Source organism: Choloepus didactylus, chromosome 5 (assembly GCF_015220235.1).
Source record: "Choloepus didactylus isolate mChoDid1 chromosome 5, mChoDid1.pri, whole genome shotgun sequence".
Lineage (NCBI taxonomy): Eukaryota > Metazoa > Chordata > Mammalia > Pilosa > Megalonychidae > Choloepus > Choloepus didactylus.
This window is the reverse complement of record NC_051311.1, coordinates 542,754-568,308: the sequence shown is the minus strand read 5'-3', so window position 1 is coordinate 568,308 and position 25,555 is coordinate 542,754. Positions and strand designations below refer to the sequence as shown.

The 25,555-nt window shown below is 37.8% G+C and overlaps 1 protein-coding gene across 6 annotated transcripts in view; it reads left to right on the top strand.

Moving 5' to 3' along the window:
- MINDY3 (MINDY lysine 48 deubiquitinase 3) overlaps nt 1-25,555 on the top strand; it is a 96,667-nt gene that overhangs the window by 42,380 nt on the left and 28,732 nt on the right. For all 6 annotated transcript variants that reach the window (XM_037837636.1, XM_037837635.1, XM_037837639.1 and 3 more), the window contains one exon: nt 5,744-5,824. In XM_037837636.1, the coding sequence (XP_037693564.1) occupies nt 5,744-5,824 (81 nt within the window). The remainder of the gene's footprint in view (nt 1-5,743; nt 5,825-25,555) is intronic.

The following is a 25,555-nucleotide window of genomic DNA, read 5'->3' as shown; positions in this document are numbered from 1 at the left end:
TAGTTTCTCACATGGCTGATTAATGACTAACAAAAGAATGAGGGATAATTTGTTCTACTTTTTAAGTTTATACATAGGTTATGAATATTATTAACCTTAACCCTAAATGCAGGCTTACATGTGACATTGATAAGACACTTTGGTGGGGCAATGGACATGAAAGTCAGTGCGGAGAAGGCTGAAAGATGAATAGGACAAGAGCAAGTGCAGACACTGAGCGCACACAAGCAGTTTGAGAAGCACAGCTCAGCAGCACAGCAGAAAACACAATATCCAACATCGTGATGACAGATCCAGTAATGAAGGCAGATAATATCCAAAAGTTGCTTTATATTGATCTGAGCTATTGAGTTCCTAGAACTCATTATTCCCAGTTCCCAGAATGGCCCACAAAAGCCTAGTTGACCCATGAACTGTGTTTTTTGACAAATGCCACTCATTCACATCCATTGTTTAACACACATTTGGTGGATAGGTGGGGCACTTTTTTTTCCAACAGCTGCTTATGTCAATAATTTGTGCTCATCAGTAAAGACTTACCTGTTTTTTCTTCCAGTTGAGTTAAATTTTGTGTACTGTTTGCTGAACAAATTTTAGGTGTAGTGTTTATAGAATGTCAATTTGCTAGTTGCTAATTGTACATATATTGAAGTTTAGTTTATTTTGAGCAAACAATTTTTTCCATTTAATTCATGTTTCTATTCTCTTAACTTTTTTTAAAGTACTCATAGATATTATACAACAACATTCAATACTGATATGCCTTCTTATATTTATTCCAGGTTTCTTGAAGTTTAGATGAAATACTTGCTTTTGAGGCATTGTAGCATAATGAAAAATATCTGTGAAAATATGACTTAATCCTTAAAGACATCCGCATGCTACCATTAAAACCTCTACATTATATGAAAGTTACATAAGTGATAGAGTTGTAGAAGTAAACAGAAGCTTTGAATTTGTTACTGGATCTGTCATCATGATGTTTGTGTTTTCTGCTGTGCTGCAGAGCTGTGCTTCTCAAACTGCTTGTGTGCGCTCAGTGTCTGCACTTGCTCTTGTCCTATTCATCTTTCAGCCTTCTCCACACTGACTTCCATGTCCACTGCCCCACCAAAGTGTCTTATCAATGTCACAGTAGCCTCATGTTGCCAAATCCAGGGGACATCGTCTTCACTTTCACCACTTCTTGGTGCCGTGCATCACAATTCACCACACTCCCTTGAAGCGTGCTCCTTTACTTGTGCAGTGATCCCATGCTCTCCTGATTTTCCTCCTGTGTTACTTCACCAGCTTTTACTTCTTCCTCCTCCTCTACATGACTTTCAAATGTTTGACCTCTAGACTTGGTTGAAAGAAAATTCAGCAAATCTGGCTGGTAAGGTCTGTTTTTAGGTTAAGGTTTCTGTCCTGATAAGAGCATGAAATTCATTGTTGGGAACCTGCTTGGGTTTCACAAGTCTATTTCATTTGTTGTAAAATGATAGTCTCTGTTAAGTCTTTTCCTGAGTTATATACACAAAATGATGCTCTAAAGATTTTGGTGCTGTACTGGTTTTGTTTTGTTTTGTTTTTTTAAATTAAATTTTATTGAAATGTGTTCACATACCATACAGTCATCCCAAGTGTACAATCAGTTGTTCACAGTACCATTATATAGGTGTGCATTCATCATTGCAATTAATTTTTGAACATTTTCATTACCACACACACACAAAAGGAATAAGAATAAAAATAAATGTAAAAAAGAAAACTCAAAACATCCTTTGTCCCCCATCCCTCCCTATTATTCATTTACTTTTGTCCCCATTTTTCTACTCATCTGTCCATACACTGGATAAAGGGAATTTGAGCCACAGGTTTTCATAATCACATAGTCACACAGTATAAACTATATAGTTATATAGTCATCTTCAAGAATCAAGGCTACTGGGTTGCAGTTCAACAGTTTCAGGTATTTACTTCTAGCTATTCCAATACACTAAAAACTAAAAAGGGATATCTATATAATGCATAAGAATAACCTCTAGAATGTCCTCTCAACTCCATTTAAAATCTCTCAGCCACTGAAACTTTATTTTGTTTCATTTTCCTTCCCCCTTTTGGTCAAGAAGTCTTTCTCAGTCACACAATGCAGGGTTCAGGCCCATCCCTGGGAGTCATGTCCCGCATTGCCAGGGAGTTCTATACCCCCGGGAGTCATGTCTTACGTAGTGGGGAGGGCAGTGAGTTTACCCGCTGAGTGGGCTTAGAGAGAGAGGCCACATCTGAGCAACAAAAAGAGGTTCTGTGGGGGTGCCTCATAGGCACAATTATAGGTAGGCTTAGCCTCTCCTTTGCAGTAACAAGCTTCATAAGGGCAAGCCCCAAGAAAATCAGATTATGCCATTTAAAATGCTTCGTGATAAAATCATTGCTGTGCAGCCTGCAAGGACCTGAGGATCCTAACCCTGTCTGTTTCGTTGCTGTCTCCGTGGCTACGCTAGAGACACAGGTCTCCTGCTGGTTCTCAAACTTGCCAAGCCCCTTCCTGCCCCTGGGCCTTTGTGCTCACTCCCTGCAATACTCATGTCTTCCAGTGGGCGGCACACTCTCTCTCAGGCCATATTTGAAGTGGCGCCTCAGTTACACTTTCACATTATTTCAAAGTAGTAGTCACTATCATTGTCTTTTTTGTTTACTTACTTACCTTTTTGGTTTGAGTTTTTGTTGTTGTTGTCTTCCCTAATGGAATGTAGACTGTTTGAAGTCAGGACATGGTCTTGCTGGGCATGTAATAGGTGCTCAAAAAGTATTTGATGAATGAATGTGTGGACAATGTCACTAGAATTGTAAAAGTTTCTAAATATGTGTTTTTGCTTTCCTTTAACTGTTAGGTAGAACAGAAGAATGTCAGTCTTTACCAAGATCCTAGTGTGAAGTCAGTAACTGCTGTGTATTCTGCCTGCATATTGCTCTGGTGGTCTAGCAGGACCTGGGGCTTTCATCTGTGTGTCACAGTAGATATCCTTATCAAAGCCTACATACTTGTAGTTTTTACCAGATGCTTAGAGAAATAGGGTTAAGGAAATAATTGTGTTTGTGTTGATTTTGTAAATATGAACATTTCGCCATTCTTCTTCCTTTAATTTGAATTGCCCTTTAGAAAAAAAATTAACCTTTTGTTACTTTTGAGTATACATTACTTTTTAACTTTGATGTATAAATCCAGAACCCCAAAAAGAAGCTCTGAACCCTTCAGCAGTCCCTTCTCCCGTCTTCCAGCTCCTGGCAGCCATTAATCTACGTTTTTTCTCCATGAATTTGCCCTTCTGGATATTTCGTATAAATGGAATCATACAACATATGGCCTTTTGTGTCTGGCTTCTTTCACTTACCGTAATGTTTTCAAGGTTTATCTGTGTTGTAGCATGTGTCAGTACTTCATTCCTTTTTATTGTTGAGTAGTATCCCATTTTATGCAAGTACCACATTTGTTTCTCCTTTCATCATTTGATGGACATTTGGGTTGTTTCCACTTTTTAACTATGATGAATAACGCTGTGCAAGTTTTTGGGCATATATCTAGAAGTGGAATTACTGGGTCATATGGTAATTCTATGTTTGTATTTTTGAGGGACTGCCAGGCTGTTTTCCAAAGTGGCTGTACCATCATACACTCCCTTTTATTTATTTTTATTATTTTAAAATACTTCATGAGTTCAACATTTCTTTACCCTTTGATCCTACTTTACATATCTTCTTTTCATTTCTACCTTAATTTTAGTCTCTGTAAATATCATGAGAGTATCCCATGTACATGTGTGTACATGCACGCACACGCATACCAACACCCCCCCCCCCCCAGATCTCCCACAAACACACATGCTTTTTCTAAAAGAGAAGTGAGCTAGCATCTACACCGTTCATTGCAAGAGGCAGCTTGATGTGATGGGGAACCTCCAGATGAGTCAGAAACTTGAGTTCCGATTCCAACTCTATATTACTTAGCTGCTTAAATTCAGGCAGGGCACTGACCCTGCCTCTTTCTCAGTTTTCTTACATATAAACAGGAAGGACTAGCACTGTTCACATCTAAAATCCCCCTCTACTCTGAAACTGAGATCAGAGCTCTCCCTTTCCCTTTGTATTTTTTCTTTTCTGTTTCTTTACTGAGCGCAAATCATCGTTCTACACCTGGGTCACCATTGCCATTTTAGCACATCCAGGATGAAGAGACCATCTCTTCTACCCATGGAAGCCTCCTAGAGATAAGAATGAGTTCCATGGGGCATATGTCGAGGCTGCTGGTTGGTTAGGAAAGAATAATTTGGCCTGTCTGCTGCAAGTAACAACTTGGAATTTCCCAGTAATAAGCAGTCTATATAAGAAAAGAAAATTCAGCAAATTTGATTGGTAAGGTTAGTTGTTTTATGAGTTAAAACTTCTGTTCCAGTAAGAATGTGAAATTGGCATGAACTTGATTGGTTTTCGCAAGTCTATTTTACTTGTTCTTTTTCTCAGTCACACACAAAAAGTAATTCTCTCAAAGTTTTGGTCCCCTCATGGTTATAGATTAAGTAGTCTATTCTAATATGCCGTAGTTATGTTCTGTAAGTTGCCTCAAACACTAAATTTGTGAATATGAACCATTTTCCTTAGGGGAGGGTTAGTTTCCCACAAGCTTCTCATGACAACATTTTCATCAACCAATCAATATATACACTTGTTTTATGTGTTTCTATTTAAAGATACCTTATGAAATATATATTGTTGATTCATTAACATTGAACTTGTAGCCAACAGCACTAAAACTAACTCATTCTTCTAACACCCTTGTCTTCTCCACAAGACACATTATGGCCTTTTTGTGCTTGGGAACACTAGATAGTACCTCAGCACTACTCTTGGGGGCCATTTTAAACAGTGAAATCACCCACAGAAAGCACAAAAATGTGAAAAGTGTGGCACTAAATTTATTGGACATTCATTTACAATCTGAGAGCCAAAATAAAGCGGAATGTCACTTTGTTCAGCCTCACCTAGGAATGTGTGTGTCCGGCTACTCAAAATTTTCACTGTTCTGTGCATGCCACAAATGACCATGAAAGTGCCACAAGAATTTATTTGGGGGTTGCACATTTACAAGTAGGTGAATTCACAAATATAGACTGTGAATAATGACAGTCAACTGATAATAACCTATAGGCAGGCATGCTACAAGTATGGTTTTTTACGTATTTTAAAGAGACTGTTCTTATAAAACCTTGAATTTACCCCCACCATGAAAGGTTAGATGACAGTATTCTTTCATACTCTTTAAATGTTTTGGATTATATATTTTTCTTAAAAGAGATTATATTGCTTTAGATTCCTTGAGGGCAGGGATGTTCTTAAGGCTTTTTTCCATTACTTACTCATAAATTCACTAGTTTAATATATAATTATTTTTCTTCTAAAGTAATTAATTAGAAGAAAAATATAATTGTAAATCAAATTTATGTTTTCAGGGTTTGATGTTCATTCTATCTAGGAACTTTTCAAAACAAGGGAGTGATTTGTTTTTACATTCAGCATTTAATCTCTGTCGGTCAAGCACTGGAGGAGAGAGAGAGAAGATGAAGTATACAAGTCATCGTGTTTGCCCACAATACATTCTTCCATTAAATGTGTCGGACACTTTAGTTATGCTTCATATGTTTGTGGGCACATATTTAACAGGCAGTGTAAATTTTTCATTTGTTTCGTTTTGCTGCATTTGTTCTAGGTTGGTTCTTACTTGAAATCTCCAAAATTCCCTATTTGGATTGTCGGCAGTGAAACTCACCTCACCGTATTTTTTGCCAAGGTATGCTTATAGCAGGATTTTTTTTTTCTTTTTTTAGTATAACTTCTAGAAAACAAGTATTTATAAGTTTAGTTTAGTTTGGATCTTTGTGCAGACTTCAAGTTATTCCCTCAAACAAATCAATTGCTCCAAAAAAAATAATAATAATATTAAGGGATATATTATTACATTGCTTTAATTTTGGAATGATTTCAGTACAATCTCTGTTACAATTTTGTTATAGTTTCATTACTTTTTCTGACTTTAGTACTTTGGTTTTTAATTTTTTTAACAAACTTAGGTTGAAAATAACTGCTTTAAAAAGTTTTAGATTGCTTTTCACGAGAAAGGATTAAACTTACATGATACAAAATATTTTAGTTACAACATCTAACATTTTTACATCTATTAATTTCAATGATATTGAAATTAACTACTTCTTTAAGATGGAATATTTTCAGTAGTTTTAATAAATACACAGTTAAAATATTGAAATAGATGTAATACATTTCGATATGTTTATTTTAAAATTCTTACAGCAAAGCTATTTCTAAGTCCCAATCTTTACATTTAAAGTTTTCCCACTGTAGAGAGGTTAGTAGCTTTGCAATCAGACAGTGTTAGTTGAATCACGCCTTTGCCACTTCCTAACAGTACTCAGCCTCTTTTCTCATATCTTTAAAATAGGGATTAATGATACTATCTACCTTTTGGAATTGTTGCTTGGTACAAATTAAATGCTCAGTAAATCTTAGCTGTCATCATCACCATCATCACTATTCAACAAGCATTTATTAAATAGGCTTTGGACTGAAGGGGAAAATGTATAATTGTGTTCTTTAAACTTTCTTAATTCTAATGTTTTTTTCCTGATTACTCTGTGACTTTTTTATGACGTATGCTTGTTGACATGTAAGTTTACTTGTATGTATAGGAAATGTGCATTGTAAATGATGTACCAAGGAGTAAGTTGACAGTGCTGTTATTTGGGCCTAATTAGTTACTTATTACTATAAAAAGTCTAGCTAGTGGAATTAGACCAAGATAAATAATGGCCGCCTCTTAAACAGGGAAAGTTATAGAAGTACTACTCTAAAACCTGTGCTCACTGATATGTTACATTCAGTGTGAAAGCTACATTGCTTTCTATTTTCCTCCTAAACTAGGGAAGAAAGAAAAGTTAAAAGCATTGTTTGAACTATAGAAACTAAACAATTTCTAATTCCTAAGTAAGGATTTCATGGTTTTACTAATTTATTTATGTGTTATAAATTTCCAGAAAAGAAAAATAGGTTCCAATTTACATTACAGATGCATTTTCAAGTCTATTAAATAACTATTTTTAATATTTTCAGCTCTACTTTTTAGTGTTAAGAAAATAAATAAAGTACATGAAACTATATACAGTTTAAATGTAAAAGATAATAAAATGGCAATGTTTAAATCTTAAATTTTATAATAAATAATTAAGAAGTGATTTTGTTGTCAAAACAGCGGGAGAGATTTCACAGAAGGGAATATAAGAATAGTTCAGTTGAGCCGTGTGAATTGCCAGACCTTTTTCCAAGCCTCTGAATAAGTTAGGTGTGTTGTCAGAGTCATGGGCGCGAGTTACACCCACCTTTCTGTGAAAAGCTCACCCCTCACCGTCCTGTCCTGGGAGTTTCTTTGTTCCACAGAGCACAGTTCATTGTGCTGCTGTGTTTATCACATTATCGATTCTGCTTCCCACACAGCTTTCACAGGTCTCAGGTAGGCACTGTCTCCTGCACCTTCCTGTCCACAGACCCAGCCGTGTGCAGTGATTGAGTTAGAGACGTGAGCACAAAATAAAGAAACTCCGAACCCCGGCACACCAGGCATCAGCCTGGCGAAACGTGAACTCGATGTGTGCCGTGTGAGTCAGACGGGGTTGCTCAGTGCGTCTTAGTGGGTTTCCATTCCTGAGGTTGCTGGTAGTCACGGTATGAAACGCACAAGCGATGAGGTGACCATGCTTTCCTAGTAAGACGTTAGTTTCCTTAGCTGTTACAAATCTTAAAAGTCATGTATATCAGACACCTTGTTTTTGTTTTAGAACCATTGCTTTTTATCGTAATCGCTTGTTTTTTCTTTTTTTGATACTTTGTATTCTCAGGTTCTGGTATAGTACACTTAGTATAGAGGAGTTGTCGATTGAATAAAGGTTTTGCACTAATGTTTTACACCTGAGTTCCAGTGACATTTATATCCTCAAAAAATGTTTTTCTTGACTAATTCTGGGTCTTCTTAAAAGAGTGGGTACTTTCTTTTTAATCGCTTTTAGAACAATTGACTAAATTGCTTTAAGATAATATCTTTAAAAAGAGATGCACATAAGAATTTTTTTGCCTTGGAAATAAAATAATATAAAACCAGAAGATCACTTACGTGGTCATTTCATTCCTGATTTAGTTATTTGTGTTCTGTCACTCTCTTTTTCTCAGTCTGGCTAACAGTTTGTCAATTTTATTGATCTTTGCTAAAAAACAACTTGGCTTTGTTGATTTTCTCTGTTGTGTTTCTCTTTATTTCATTTATCTCTGCTCTATACTGTTTCCTTTCTTCTACTAACTTTGGGTTTGCTCCTCTTGTTACAGTGTTTTTAGGTTTGAAATTAGGTGACAATTGGTGATCTTTCTTCATTTTTTATGTAGGTATTTAGAGCTATAAATTTCCCTGCAGGCACTGTGCTGCATCCCATAAGTTTTGATGCGCTGTGTTTTCATATATTTCCTAATTTCCCTTGAGATTTCTTCTTTAACCCATTGGTTGTTTAATAGTGTGTTAATTTCCACATATATGTAAATTTTCCAGTTTTCTTTCTGTTACTGATTATTCCATTGTGGTCTGAGAAGATACTTTTCATGATTTAAGTATTTTTGAATTTATTAAGATTTGCTTTGTGGCCTAACATGGTGTATCCTGGAAAATGTTCCATGTATGTTTGAGAAGAATGTGTATTTGGCTTGTTGGGTGGAGTGTTCTATGTATGTCCATTAGGCCTAATTAGTTAATAGTGTTGTTCAAGTCCTCTATTTCCTTATCAATTTTCTGTTTAAATGTTCTTTCAATTATTCAAAGTGACGTATTGAAGTCTCCAACTGTTATTGTGCAACTATCTATTTCTCCCTTCAGTTCTGTCAGTTTTACTTCATATATTTTGGGGCTCTGTTGTGAATTGCATATATGATTATAATTATTATATCTTCTTGCTGGATTGAACCAGCCTCTTCCTCCAGCTCTTTCCTGGATGCTATACCGTGTTCCACTAGACTCCATAGTTTCAAAATAGCTGATTCAGACAGTTTTCGGCAGTTCAATACTAACTGGTAGAGGGCCTGACGCCTGGAGCTCCCTGCTCTGCTGTCTCTGCAGTCCTCCACATGTTTTTAAATAAGATGTGCTTGTGTAGTGTTGGCCATATAGAAACTTCTCAACATTTTGTCTGTTATTGAAATTACAACAAGAACTTAAATTTGGTCATTCTTTCTTTGCGATGTCTATATTTTAGTAAGTAATTTTGGTTCTGGGTTTTTATTTTTGTTATTTGGTTTGTTTCTTTTTGTGTGTCTGTTCACTTTATTGTCTTCTGTGGCCTGAAACAAACAACATTGTTTTTTCCCCAGCAGTTTAATTTAAATGTTAATATATTTTTCTATCAAACTGGTATATGTGTTTGCTTTTTTACATATTTCATGTGCCATATTCTTTGTACTGGTCGTAATTAGTTTAAAAAGCATATCTTTTAAGTTCATAGTTTTCAAAGCAGCCTGTAATCTGTTGTAAATGCCTTTGAAAGCAGTGGGTTCCATGAGATTTATGTACTGGAGGTGCTGGCGGTTGCAGCTATCTTCGTTTGCATACACACTAATAATCAAATACTGCATGTGTGGCGTGTGCCTGGAGTTGTGCTGTTGTGGGAGACTCAAAGAGACACAGCTCAAGTTCTCACAGAGGTGCACATTCCAATGTGGAGGCATTGATCAAGTTATCACACTAACAGAAGTAAAGTTGCTGCTGCGATAAGTGCTGGCAAAGCACGGGTCTCTGGTGCTGTAAGAATTTATCGTACTTTGGGAGACTAGGAGTGTTGCCTTGAAGAATTGATATTCACATTGAGGACTGAGGCATCAGTAAGATTCAGCTGGGGTTGGGGAGGGGACGAGGAGCACCCCCTGCAGAGGCAGTAATAGGAGCCAACTACCCATTCCAGACAGGACCCTGGTGAGAACAAGCTGACAGGTAAAGAGTGGGCCAGGGCTCAGGTAAAGCTGAAGGCAGGCTGTCCTGTGTGCAGGACATCCACCGGACTTTCAGACATGGATGGTGGGAGTAGTTTGAGCGGGACAGGGTGGAAGGGAATGGGATTAAATTTGCATTTTTGCAGAGATCATTGTTGCTAACTGTGGAGGACGGATGGCTTGAAGGCTAACCAAAGGGGATCGGTAAACGGAAGACTTGGTAGTATACAAAGGAAGCAGAGACTACAGTGTGGTCCAGGATAGGGATGGTCAGGATGAATATGCATTCATGACTTTGAGGATTTACTCCTGAATAAAATGATGGGACTTGGTGATAGATTGGACTCAGTGGATGGCTAGAGTAGAGGGCTACTGAGAGATCTGTTTTTAATGACTGGGTCTTGGAGCCTCAGAAAGGGTATGCTGAACAGCTTTGCTGTGGTTGAATATACCCACTGCTGCTCACAGCGCTGTACTCGCTGAAACCACTTCATGTGACCATGGGACTGGGGAGGAGACCAGAGCCCTTGCAGGGAGGTGGGCACGGGGTTTACCTCACCTCCTGCTGGGGTTGCCTTCAGAGGGCAGCGGTGGCCCATGCGCTAGGCAAACAGTCCTGTGTTTAAAATCGAAAATGTGTATTAGCAGATTTCATTCTTTATGCCATAGAGTGATTAAAAATATATATATTTTCTAATAGTGTATGCCTAGAAAAGTAGAAATCTTATAACTGAGTAAAATATCAAATATCAGGTAGACGCTATATTGTATGTAACCTTCTTTATGGCGGGGAAGGGTATGTGTTAAGCAAATTAATAATGTAGAAGACATTGTCAGTGAAACTTAAAGACCAAAAATAATTGTGAAGGAATAGTTATACTATTTCCCTGAAATTATTGAACATTGAAATTTATGGGACTAGATTTGGCTTTATTAAAATGAAAAATTAAGCATCATTGCAGATATAAATGGAAAACTGAATTAATCATCTAATCAGATTTATTTTTGTTTTAGATTATAATAACTGGTTTTATACATTCTGTCTGCTTGTAATTAAATTTTTGTAGGAATGGAAGTTTTACTTTTTAGACTCATATAATAATAAAGAGCAGATAGTGTTTTTCCTCCTGAAAATTACTTTGGACAAGAATGTGAATAATGTTGACTACATGTTACAAATAAGATGAAGAAAACAGATTTACATTCCATCAAATAAATGGTAGCAGTTTTGATATCTATTAATTTTAATGATTTAAAAGTATTTCTTTTAAATCAATGGCATTCAAATATATGTACACAGGCTTTTTAGAATAATTTGTATTTATGTAGTGCCAAAAAATATTACTTATAAACTTTTACAAATGTTACCCACAGTTAGTTTCATGGCTGGCACTGAAAATATTCAGGCCCTTTTTCTAGATTGTGGGACTGGTGTGTTTATATCAAGATGAACAAACATCTGAGCTCTTGCATGTGATGGAAATAGTGGTGTATTGTCCAACTTTCTCAGTTCTTTCCCAGAAAAAAAATTTTTTTTGACATTTCAACTTCCATTTTATCATGAGTTAAATTTTTTTTATAAGTTTATTTAACTTAATTCACAGTTACTGAGTTTTTTTTCTTCTTTTCTTCACCACCCTTCTCCTTATTTCTAACCTCATTTCCTTTAGAACTTGAAGCTACTGGCCCATGTTAATTTGCATCCTTGAAATAAGGGGTTTAATTTGAAAAATGAATAGTTTACCTAGTACTGGATTTTTTAACAGCTTTCCAGTTGCCAATTGTTCAATTTTAAAATGCAGAAAGTGTGATAAAAATGTAAGAATCAAACAATCTACCGTCTAAATAATGAACTCTTCAAATGATCCACAAATGCTTTTTACAGTTTTTTCCCCAATCTCTTTTTTATTTTTTTTTATATCTCTATATTATCTCTTTCAATCTAAAACTTAAACTCAGGTTTGTTTTTTTTTTTGTTAGAGAACATGGACATTTACCAAAAAATCAGGCATAAAATCAGAGTTCCCATACACCACCCTATTATTAACACTTCACATTAGTGCAGTACATTCATTGCAACTGCTAAAAGAACATTTTTATATTTGTTGTATTAACTGTAGTCCATGGTTTACTTTAGAGTTTATTGTTTGTGTTGTACAGTCCTATGGTTTTTTAAGTTTTTGTTTTAGTGACATATATATATACAACCTAAAATTCCTCCTTTTAACCACATTCAAATATACAAATCAGTGCTGTTTATTATGTTCACAATGTCGTGCTACCATAACCATCATCCATTAGCAAAACTTTTCCATCATCTCAAATAGAAACTTTGTACCATTTAAGAATTAACTCCCCTTTCCCTAACCCCACCCTGGATATTATAGTTTCTAACTCTATGAATTTGCTTGTTTTAATTATTTCATATCAGTGAGATCATTCAATAGCTGTCCTTTTGTGTCTGGCTTATTTCATTCAACATGATGTCTTCAGGGGTTATGCATGTTGTTTGCATCGGGGCTTCATTCCTTTTTACAGCTGAATAGTTTTCCATTGAATGTATATACCATGTTTTATTTATCTGTTTATCAGTTGCTGGACACTTTGGTTGCTTCCGTCTTTTGGCAATTGTGAATAATACTGCTGTGAACATTGGTGTGCAAACATCTATCTGTTCAAGTCCCTGCTTTCAATTTTTTGGGTGTGTACAGAACTATTGATACTTTATTGGGTTAATTTTGTATTTGAACTATGTTTGAACTATAATTATCATGTTCACTTTTGAAATGTATTAATCCAACAGTTACGTTTTCCTTCTAAAATATGCTTTTGGATTAATGTAATACTTTGTTGTGCATGTAGTATGGAAAAATAAGATTTTAAGTAACAGAGGTAAGAAAGTAGAATGTGTAAGTAGTGATAAAATCTTATAAATTATAAGCAGTTATCATAGTCATTTTACTGAGAACATTATTGTTACCTCAGATAGATCATTGTCCATCTGTGTTTCAGTTTTAGGTATATGAGCCGCAGAAGGATTAGAGGTTGAGTGAAAGATCTTTAACGGAAACTTTCTGGCAGTAATGTGTACTGCACTCGTCTAATTTTGAGCCTTAGGCACTTTTCCAGATTAAGTGCTATGTGGTAAATGTTTCAAGATTTCCTTAAATTTATTGTGGCTCCCTTTTTTTAATGAGTGGGGTACTTTTTAAATTGAGATTCTACTAGGTATCACCATTTAATGTCACCATTTTAAAAGGTCACTAAAACTAAAATTTCCTCTTTGATGTAATAGAGAAAGAATGATTTAAATCTCCTCCTTTTGGTAACTCGATACAGTATCACTTGCTATTCTTACCTTCCTTGGCATGCAGGCCAGAGTGTAAATCATTTTCTCTGTGGAAGTAACTGTTGCACGTTTTCTTAGTTGGTGCATTTCTCTTAAAATTACTTACTGGTTTCGATACATTGTTCTGTTTTTAAGTAATCTTTTAAAAACCAGATATGGTCACATCCATTTAAAAATCTTCAAGAATTTCAATCTTTATTTAATCCTCTGTCATCAAACTTAAGAGTCACACAATTGTAATAGTCTTCATTGTAATACCATAAATGTCTGGTTTGTGTTTGTTCCCTTTCACATAATAGAAAGAAGTGCAGATGGATTTGCTCAAGGTTACAGTGCAAGACAGTGACAAACTTGAGGTAAAATTGAGATAAGAATTAAGGTGTACTGACTTCCCAAGCAGAACGCTCCCATGGCTGTCATGAAGAAAGACTTGGCCACTGGGTGTCTGGGCTGAGGTGGGGCGTGGGGGACAGCCTGGCAGACAGCCAGCAAGCTTTGTTCTCGAGCAGTAGGAGGTGCCTGGGAGCTGGTTGGGAGAGGCTCCATTGTGAGGACTGAGTAAGGAGACCAGAGGAGTTTTCTTTGGGCAAGTTGACCAGGTCCATAGAAAAGATCAAGATAACACATTTGGGGTATCTCAGTGAACAGCCCAGCCAGGTAACCCTGCAGTGAGGTTCAGAAGCCCTGCCCACATGGATGATGCTTTAAGTCTCTCACTTTTAAGTGTGAGCAGAGCAGGGATCGCTAGGCATGTGTGGGATGCTCCCATGAAAAAGAAATTAAAAGTAATTGTGGAAATGGAAACCGTTAGTGTGGGAATCTAAAGAAAACTTAAAAAACCAAACGCCTTAAGAGAAGATATTCCAGCCATGAAACTACGGAGGCTATGAGAAAAGAGCGTTAAGAGGACGAAAGAGAAAACAAAAACTTACTGAAAGAATTGAAAAATAAAATTGGAGAAATCTTTTGCCTAGATAATTGCAATATCCTCTTCTGATCACCCCATTTTGCCCTTGAAAAACTGTAGTGTCTTCCCATTGAGGCAGCCAAAACAATCCCATTAAAATGTGAGTCACATCCTGTTCCTCTGCTGTTAAAACCCTGCAAGGGCGGCTTCCCTCTCACTCAGAGTAAAGCCCAAGTCCTCAGAGTATCGGCAAGTCCTACTGACTGGTCCCAAGTCCTCAGAGTATTGACAAGCTCTACTGACTGATCCCAAGTCCTCAGAGTATCGGCAAGCCCTGACTGATCCCAAGTCCTCAGAGTATCGGCAAGCTCTTCCGACTGGTCCCAAGTCCTCAGAGTATCGGCAAGCCCTGACTGATCCCAAGTCCTCAGAGTATCGGCAAGCCCTACCGACTGGTCCCAAGTCCTCAGAGTATCGGCAAGCCCTACCGACTGGTCCCAAGTCCTCAGAGTATCGGCAAGCCCTTCCGACTGGTCCCAAGTCCTCAGAGTATCGGCAAGCTCTACCGACTGGTCCCAAGTCCTCAGAGTATCGGCAAGCTCTACCGACTGGTCCCAAGTCCTCAGAGTATCGGCAAGCTCTTCCGACTGGTCCCATGTCCTCAGAGTATCGGCAAGCTCTTCCGACTGGTCCCATGTCCTCAGAGTATCGGCAAGCTCTTCCGACTGGTCCCAAGTCCTCAGAGTATCGGCAAGCTCTTCCGACTGGTCCCAAGTCCTCAGAGTATCGGCAAGCTCTACGGACTGGTCCCAAGTCCTCAGAGTATCGGCAAGCTCTACCGACTGGTCCCAAGTCCTCAGAGTATCGGCAAGCTCTTCCGACTGGTCCCAAGTCCTCAGAGTATCGGCAAGCTCTTCCGACTGGTCCCAAGTCCTCAGAGTATCGGCAAGCTCTTCCGACTGGTCCCAAGTCCTCAGAGTATCGGCAAGCTCTACCGACTGGTCCCAAGTCCTCAGAGTATCGGCAAGCTCTACCGACTGGTCCCAAGTCCTCAGAGTACCGGCAAGCTCTACTGACTGATCCTGCCTCCTCTCTGGCCTTTTCCTGTCCACGCCTGTCCCTGTCCTGCTCAGTCACACCGGCCACCTTCCTCTTCCCCTTGGCACCCCCTGCCTGAAGCGGCCTTGCCTCAGGGAAGGGCGTGAAGTCCGTCGTCTTCTTCCCTCCTTGAGGTCATTTTTCAAATGTCATCTCCTCAGTGAGGCCTTCTCGGCCACCCCCTCTACATTTGACCTCGCCCTTCCTCAACCTTTTTACTAACTTACTATATACATACATACACACACACATATATATATATATATATATTCAGTTCTTTAGTCTTTGATAAGATTTCAATAGATCCCTAAGTTTATGAATCAAGAAGTAGCAGTTAACTCAGATGTTGCATGCTATGCGGAGGCAAATAGCAGAGCTAGCTTTTGCTGTTCTACCTGATCAAATTAAATAGACTTACATACTCAGATTTTCCCCCCAAATTATTGAATAGAAACAACTTTGGTGAATATTTATAATTAAGGATTATCACAGTATCTGTCCACTTTCATATTGAAGATTTATCTTCTTGGTTCAAGAACAGATAAGAAAATTGTTCCTATTCAGAGAAATAACTTCTGAATTATCTTGTTTTGGCTTTTCCTTTTGAGGTGAGCAATTCACTTTTAGGACTCTAAGTAATTAAGTAGAATTATTTTTAAAAGGGCACTACGTTGTTTTTTTTTTTTTTTTAAGCCATGATTCTGAATTTGAGTGTTGAATTATTTTCTTACTAAAGTTATCACTTCATATTTGAGATGACCACTGGCCCAGAAATTGTCCTTTTGATTTAATTGGAACCTTCTTCCTGACCTATGGGGAATCATTAAACAAATTTTGTGGGGTTGGAAGAGATTTTCACAAGTCGGTTTTGTTTGAAAATCAATAAAAACAAGTTTTATAATTAACTTTTATGAACAGGCTGTACAGCTTCAGATTGACTATTTTATAACATATTTCTGTCTTTTTATGAAATAATTTTTTTTACCTCTCTGCTGTGTTTTGTATATCATCTTAGTTTTCTATCTAACTTAGACAAAGATCTTTTTTCTCTTATTAAACATCTGTCTCTGAAACAACAGAACTGAAATTGTACTTTTTAACATACGTGTCTAGGAAGTGTAGTGTAGAAATGCACCCAAGCCATCCCGTGTAAGGGAGTTTTACAGTGAGTCCTGGAGGGAATTAGCAGAATCCACCCTCGGGGACCTCAGAGGAACTGCAGGGTCCTCAGGCAGCAGGGTTCCCACTGAGTCTTCCCTTTAGGGGTGGTGGGGGGAGAGACAGTTCGGCAGTGATGTTCTTCAAAGGGGGAAGCTTTGTTAAGTAGAGTGGAGAGCTTTCCACTAGGTTATCTGAGGGAGTGTGCCCTGCAGACGCAGCACTGTCTGTAGAAATTGTGCACGGCTCTTTGAATGTCTTGCATAGGTGAGAGAAATGATGCTTAAGGAATTTAGTACCTATCTTCAAACTTATGTCTTCAATTGTTTTCCCTCAATTTCAAAAGAACAACTTGCTCTTATTATTATAACAAGGCTGGGTAATATTTATTTTATAGTATATTAAATCTTTTTTTTAGGAGTTAAGCTTTTCTTACTGATAAATACTTTAAATGCCCCAGTAGTCTCTGATTTAATATTTTGGCATTTGCCCTCTTACCTTTTTCTTCTGTCTAATCATCATTTCCCCTTTGATTCTGTGTCTTTCTTTTTTACGTTTGGGTTTTGAGAATAAATTCTTTGGTTCACTTCCTTAATTTCCTCTTGAATTGGAAAATAATCATGAAATTAATTTTCAATGCAGATTCAAGATGAGGGCTTTAAATTTTAAGTGTGATTATTTTAATATGATTAGAATTATAACCTAAATGGTAGATTAAATAAATTTGTCCTTTTTATTTTTCCTGTGCATTTGAGATTCCATGTGAACATAGTCCGAACCTGCCTCGGTGACTAATTTCCTTGGTAATCCATTCCACTTTCTTTTGAAGTTGTGGGAGATGAGTTTTACATCCCTCTTTGTCCTCTCTTGTGGTTAGAAAAGGATTCTGTGTGTGCAGAATATCACCTTTGACTTTGCTGTGATAAGGCAGTTTTCCTTTCAGGTCAGAGCACACAAAAACACCTGAAGGTTTGAATATGAAAACACAAAGAGGTTGAACTTAATGAAAGGAAAAACAAAACTTTTGACTATTACTGCATGAGCTGACCATGTTCTTACAGTGGTATCTGTTACTTGGAGTCTAGATAAAATTATTTCTATGGGAGCAGGCCTCTTTTGTGCACTGTTCTTTGGTGTAACATTAGGACGACTACCGAAATTTAAGTACTCGAGGCCTTGTTTTTAGGTGCCTAAAAATAGGGCAGTTCTTTTCCATTAATACATTTCTCTACATGTAATAACACAGTTTTAAGAAAAAAAAGTAAAATAATTCTTTAAAGACTCTGTTATAAAGAAAAGTCACCTGTATGTAAAAATTCATGGAGCTTGTATTAAAATTAAATTCATAGCCAGGCATTTTGTAATAGAGTTTTCCTATACTTTAATGCAGGCTAGTAATCCCATCCATTTTTCTTAGCTTAGTTTTTGACTTTGTGCTCATGTTTAGATTCCATGCCTTAAATACTACAGAAAGGGAATGGATTTAAGAGCCTAAGGTATTTGTTTTTATTGTTTAAATCATAACATGTCCTGTGGCCTTAGATACCTGTCTTCTCAAATAAGAACAACAATAGAAGATACTAAAGTTATTCTGTTATTTGAACTATTTGGGAAGCTTTGGTCACAGTCTACACATACTAACAATGTTCAGTCATTTGAATGGGTATTATTTTTCTCAGTGAATTTTTAACCACAAACTGTTTCCAGACTGCTTAGCACATTTTGGGACTAACCTTTATCAGCTTTCTAGGGTTATGCTAATGGTTTGTAGCGCCGTAATACTAAAACTTTTTATTTTTCATTATTTTGACCATACAGCTTTCTAAAATGTATTGAACATTTTCTTGCCTCCTTAAATAAAATGAACATTAATTGCCCTTATATGCTCTTTGCTGCTACCCTGAATGCCCTCCCACAGCCATGATTCTATGTCTGGTCTTTATAGTTTTTCTGAATGTTCTTTTTGTCTTAGTTATTTCTCATTGTCAGTTACTGGCAGTAGTCCCATTCTCCCTTTGAATATGTTGCTTCTAATTTTTTGTGATTGTGGAATCCAGATATAATTGTCTAAAAAGGTAAATGTACCATCTACAGAAGGGCCTAAAAGTGTTCTGTCATGAGTAAAGTCCATGAGTTTTAATGAGATTCTGTGTTGATAAGTCCACACCTCTAGCTCTCTGTCCATAATTGGTGAAAATAATTGTAGCCAGTAGGAGACGATAGCAGATTAGGGGAAAAGAGCTTGTATCACACTTCATGTGTGAATAGTCCTGATGTGTTAACCGTTTGTGATTTTTTGTTTATTTCTGTGCTTTTGTTTATGCCATTCTCTACCCAGAATGTGTTTACCCAAATCCTGCTCAGCGTTTGTGGTCCAGCCTGGACCTCTTGAGTGCCGAAACTGCTGATTCTCTTGCTCCTTTCATGGCCCTATTCTTATTGTAACCCCTATCTTCTGTGACCGGTGAGAAGACCAGGTTTTCCTCTGTTTTCTCACTATACTTGTTGTAGCAAATACTCAGCCTTGCTCATGCTGCTGTTGAAATGCAAAGATTAAAACTGCATTGTAATTGTTGGCCCTATTTGAGTGCTTTCTGTGGGTCAGACACTATGCTAATTCCTCATTTAATCCTCAAAGTGACCCTGTGAGGTACCTACCATTTAAAAATACTTCCCTCCCTTAGAAAAACAAATATTAGACTAGGGTGGAGTAATGACTGGAAGAGGAAAGAGGAGGTGCAGAAGAAATGCACTTGAGTTAAAGAACAGATAGGCTTTAGACTTATAGGAAATGAGGCCTGGAAAAAAGATTAAGCAAAAAGGACAAGAGATGTGGAATGTGAAAATTCCCACTGTATTTGGAGAATAGTAAATGATTTAGTATGGCTGAACCAAAGGTTGGGATTGGCTATAGGACCAGCTTGAAAAATTAGATGTATTTTCAAATTGTGCTTCCCTATACCATGTTTTCATGTTTGTGCTGATATGAAAGATTAAGCGTTAATTGCCAAGGCATGATGAGTATGTAAGGCATAACCATGAAAGTAGAGCAGCTTGTCCATAAACAGTAAAGGCTTCTCTGTAAAACTATGATAAAATTTAAGAAAATTATAAATTTGAGTACTGTGACTATTTTGCAATCAGTCAAACCTTGTTTAAAATAGTAGAAAATGTGGTAGGGTTTAGTTGGGGGACAGGGTCAAGGACATCCTCACTTTTCGTTCTTATTAATCCAACCCTATCAAGGTTAAATTCCTATACTGTTGGGTATTCATTTTCACATGAAACAGAAGGTGTTCAGTGTAATCTTTAATCAGTCACCTGTAGTTTGTTTTGTTAAAATCAGTGCTTCTGGGAAAGGGCAGCCAGACATGAATAGGGAGAGACTGTATATTCCGTGTGGCACAAGCAAGGTAAAACCCCAGCGAGAATATCAAGGTTTACTTCCTTTTGCCAGTTGCTGCAGTGACAGTCCCCTTCTAGAATTCGAGAAGGGGCAATGAGAGTGGTGAGAGTGGTAGAAGGACATTTTGAAGATCACCTGCAGGTGATGAGCTGGAAAGGATCTGTTAGATTTAAACTCTCAACAAACAGTACACGCCCTTTTTGCCCATACTGGGGCAGCTGCTCTCACCACCACCACCTGTACATTTCCCTGCAGACGTGCACCCCGAATCTCTGTGCTGGCAGCACGTGTGCTTCCTGTGCCCTCCTCGTTTTCAGGCTGGGCTGAAAAGCGCAGCCTGTGTGTGGGGTGTGCGTTCCTCATGGCAGAGGGAAGTGGCAAAGCCACACCAGGCACTTAGAACGCCTGCCAGGAGCTGGCCATGCCCCTTCCCTCATGGTTGCTGGGCCAGATCCATCGTCAGCGGGTTGAGGCCCTGGACGCCTCCCTAGAAAGGCCCTCGGGCAAGAATAGCAAGACCATCTGCCGTGGGCTGCTTGGGGTCCAGAGAGTTAGCAGTTAATTCAAATGCTAGGAAGAGGTTTTGCTTAGAGATAAAGAGGAACTTTTTGACTATCAGAGTGATTAAACTTTTTATCCAGTTTATGATTGTACAGTATTAACTTATACCATTTTTAAAAGTCAATGATTTTTCTTGAATTATGTAGGTATTCATGTGCCCAAAGAGTGTGGCTTATGTTACCTGTTTTCTTAATGAAATACATTCACTAAAAGGTTAAGTTTTTCTCATTTGGGTTTTTCATATAAACTGCAGAACGCAGAAAGCAATTAGAGAGAGTGTTTTCTCCACTCCCGTAAAGATGGAGCATAACTAGCTTTCCAGATGCGAAAAGGGGAGTCTTTTCTGACAGGATGTCCTAGGACCTGAGGGATGCCTTCCCTGGGGAGGCTGGGAAGGTTGCTCAAGTGAGCTGGGCCTTTCGGCAATGGGTTTTAATAATTGTGATGAGTCAAGTGTGATGGTAGAGCATATCCATCAGAGATACTTCCTCCTACTGCCACATTTCCGCTTGTGCATTTGGAATTTACTTTTTCTGGAGGAGGAACCTCAAAGGACTGTGCTTTCTTTTTTCCTGGTCTTACTTTTCTGCCCCAAATTGTGCATCACAGCAGAGGGCTGTTGGGGAGAGCACCTGGGAGCTTGCACGTGATTTGAAAAGTAAGGACAAAAGACCACTGTCCTACATACTTTCACACGATGGCATTATGGATTGTGCTACCAACGCTGGAAATGAAGCGTTGGGAACATTTGATAATTGACTTAAAATCTGTTTCATAGTAGTTCCCAAATCATTTTCAAAACTATAGAGTCATCTGAAACATTGTAAAGTGATTTAAAATGGAACTTTACTTAAATTGTAAAGGTAAATTATATACCAGTTAATTTGATTGATTACAGATTTACTTTTTTATAATTGGGAGGGGCTCTAAATAGCACTATGATTGTTGTCTGCAAGCTAAAAATGTCATTAATGGATGTGGCAATCATTCCTGAGTTAATTCAGGTGAGCGGGATCTCTCCTGAGTTAATTCACATGAGTGTGATCACTCCTGAGTTATTTCATGTAAGTGTAATCACACCTTAAGTTAGTTACATCTCTCAGTGGTTTTTCTTGGCAGCATTTTGCTTTTGATAATGATGAAAGGTTTGATAAGTGAACTTTAAAGATCCTAGCCATCCAACTAAGGACAGCACTGCTATCTCAGTGTTTGTTTAAGATGGCTAATGTTACAACTTTTTTAAAAGGTTTATGGTGAATGGTGAATATAATTATACTGATAAGACAGACAAAGCTCCATGGAAAAGGGATATTTGTTTCATGACTGTAGGATATTGGATAGTCCCATTACAGCTTTTTTCTTCCTTTCTATAGTTCTTTGCTGATTAAGTAAAGGTGAGTGAAGCTAGATAAATTTAAAAGCTATGTTGTTTGGCAATCCCTGATGACCAGTAAATTGGCTGAGTAGAAATTTCTTCCCTCTAACATTCTTCTGATAAAAGCATCTGATTACATTAGACTACTGTAGAGAACTATTTTTAGAATAAAAGTAAATTTGGTGGTAAATCAGAGCTTAAATATCTGACTAAAGCAGTATTAAATATTTGACTAATGCTTAGGGTCTTTTTCTACTGAGAGTCCCTGCAACTGTTGCAGATGCAGTTCACATGGAAATGTGCTTCTAAGGAGGTATAGGTGGAGCGAAGGAAAGAAAATACTTCCACGTATCTCTGCTGACTTGGAAATGTAGAATTACATAACTGGAATCTCTTTCCTTACTCAGGGGGCTTTTTCTTGAGGGGAAGGGGTTAGTAAATGTTTTAACTTTATTTTAGAAGGTAATTTTCGTAAGATAATTTTAATGATACTCAAGGAAATAAATACATACCATATTTTTCTTTCTCTTTCACTATATGTGACCTTATGGGCACAGACTACGTTTTTCTCTACCAAATGCTAGACTTGATAGTGTTCAGAAAATTATGAGTATGTAGGTAGGTAGATGAGAAAATGGACTAAACCTGTTGTCTAAACGTTATTGGCATGTTAAATCTTGGAAGTGGGAAATCTGGGGGCTGGAATCCCCTTCACATTCCATATTTGTTCCATGAGAGCGCTGTTGACTTCATCCTTTATAACTGGATCATTTCCTTCACATGCAAGGGGAAAAATAGGGCTGTTGGATTAGCTCTCTCACTAAAACATGTTGTCTTAAGATTGTAAATTACTCTTTGTCAATTGAATGGAATTCTTAATTTGCTGTTCAGTTGCTGTATAAATATGAAATGCATTTAGTATTGCTATATTACCAAATTTGTTGCATAGATCACTCCTACTACATACCTTTATACTGGGAACCTTGTTAAAAAATGTTTAGATTAAATATATTCATAAAAATTAGTGCCAGTATTTGTAACTTTAAATCAAATTAGAAAGTTAAAACTTAAATGTGAAGTACTTTAATGGATATAGAAGGTGGTTTTTTAACTTTTCCTGATTTTATGTATGAACATTTAAACATATAAACTTAAGCAAGCTTTAACTAGGAGAACATTTTTCTACAACAGTCTAAAAGCATTGTAAACACTCAAAATAAGCAGGCTAACAATCAGTTTAGAAGACTATATACTGGTTTTAATTTGGGGATGAAACCTTCTGGAATGTTTTCATGAGAATTTACAGTAATCTCTTTGTTTTACTTAATTTTCTGTTCCTTTTTTTTCCCCTTTAGTATAAACACATCTTACAATAACCGGTGTGGTTAACAAGGGTTCATTCCTTAGAAATTTAGAAAATTAGCTATAAGTGTGTCACTGAGCTTAAAGGAGCAAAACGTAATATTTTAAATTGTTCAAGACCTAATTTGCATTATTATTAACGACAAAGTTATTATGTGGAACCTGACCGGTACCGCTGGGCTGTATTTTGGGGGAGAAAAAGGAATATCAGTTTCGGTAATTCACATGGGGGGTTGTGTTGTTTTTCTCACAGTGTTTTGAGATGTTTGATTCACACTTCTTAACTTCGAGCAATAAGTTGTCTAAATTCCTTTTTGGAAATCCTCATTTCTTTCCTCCATCAGTTACCTGGCAGGCTCTCAGCCCTCACCTGCAGGCACTCACACCCTATTCCTCGTAGCCTGGAGGGAGCCAGCAGCTGGCAAACATGGCGTGTCCATGTGCCATGACAGGTCTTCTCCATCCTGGTCCACCCTGTCAGTGCCCACTCATGCTCTGCTGATTCCCCTCCCTGCCTTCCACATCTGTGTTCCTTCGGGCTGGCATTCCCTGCCCTCTTCTCCTTTTGAAATGACAGGCAATTACGACATTTTTCCACTTGCAGGTATGTCTCAAAAAGAGGGTGGACAACAAAAAGAAAAAAAAAAAAAGGTGGGTTTATTTAGTGTAGAGCATTGGAGAACAAATAGAATATAATCTCTAAATTAGGGGTTGGCAAACCATGGCCCATGGGCCAAATTCAGCCGGTTGCCTGTTTTAGCAAGACAAAGTTTTGCTGGGAGACAGCTATGCTCATCTGTTTACATTTTATCTTGCTGCTGGGATCGTATGGCCTAAGCTATTTACTGTGTGGCCTGTTACGGGAAGAGCGTGCTGAACTCTGCTAAACACGTTTGATAAACCAGAGCATACCAGGCTTCAGCTAGCTGATCTTTCCATTCAGGCTACCATGTGCAGCCTAGTCAAATAGAAGGATACACACCACATTTTCTAAAGCCCAAGTGTTTTTTTTGTTTGTTTGTTTTTTTAACATATCCATAACCAGATGCAAGACACAGGCAATGAACTTAAGTCTACTTTAGTTCCTCTCTACATCAGCATAGTATATTTATTTGTAGCACTTGGAACTTAGTGACAAGGGAATCAAGTAATCACTTTAAATTGTTTTGGGGCTCCTGCATTTTCTGAGGTCCTTAATGTCAGAGAATTTGGTGTCAGCCTTATTTCATAGCTACAAACAGTGGAACCTTTTTTGCTTCCCTCAATTTTATGAAAGTGGTAATTTCATGAAACTTAACTTTGTAGTAATAGTAATTTTTTTTTTATCTTCATTTTATTGAGATATATTCACATACCACGCAGTCATACAAAACAAATCGTACTTTCGATTGTTTACAGTACCATTACATAGTGGTACATTCATCACCCAAATCAATCCCTGGCACCTACATTAGCACACACACAAAAATAACAAGAATAATAATTAGAGTGAAAAAGAGCAGTTGAAGTAAAAAAGAACACTGGGTACCTTTGTCTGTTTGTTTCCTTCCCCTATTTTTCTACTTATCCATCCATAAACTAGACAAAGTGGAGTGTGGTCCTTATGGCTTTCCCAATCCCATTGTCACCCCTCATAAGCTACATTTTTATACAACTGTCTTCGAGGTTCATGGGTTCTGGGTTGTAGTTTGATAGTTTCAGGTATCCACCACCAGCTACCCCAATTCTTTAGAACCTAAAAAGGGTTGTCTAAAGTGTGCATAAGAGTGCCCACCAGAGTGACCTCTCGGCTCCTTTTGGAATCTCTCTGCCACTGAAGCTTATTTCATTTCCTTTCACATCCCCCTTTTGGTCAAGAAGATGTTCTCCGTCCCACGATGCCAGGTCTACATTCCTCCCCAGGAGTCGTATTCCACGTTGCCAGGGAGATTCACTCCCCTGGGTGTCTGATCCCACGTAGAGGGGAGGGCAGTGATTTCACCTTTCAAGTTGGCTTAGCTAGAGAGACAGGGCCACATCTGAGCAACAAAGAGGCATTCGGGAGGAGGCTCTTAGGCACAACCATAGGGAGGCCTAGCCTCTCCTTTGCAGCAACCGTCTTCCCAAGGGTAAAACCTGTGGTAGAGGGCTCAACCCATCGAACCACCAGTCCCCTATGTCTGTGGTCATGTTAGCAACCATGGAGGTGGGGTAGGCGAATACCCCTGCATTCTCCACAGGCTCCTCAAGGGGGCATGTAGTAATAGTAATTTAATGCTTTGATTATTTTCTCAA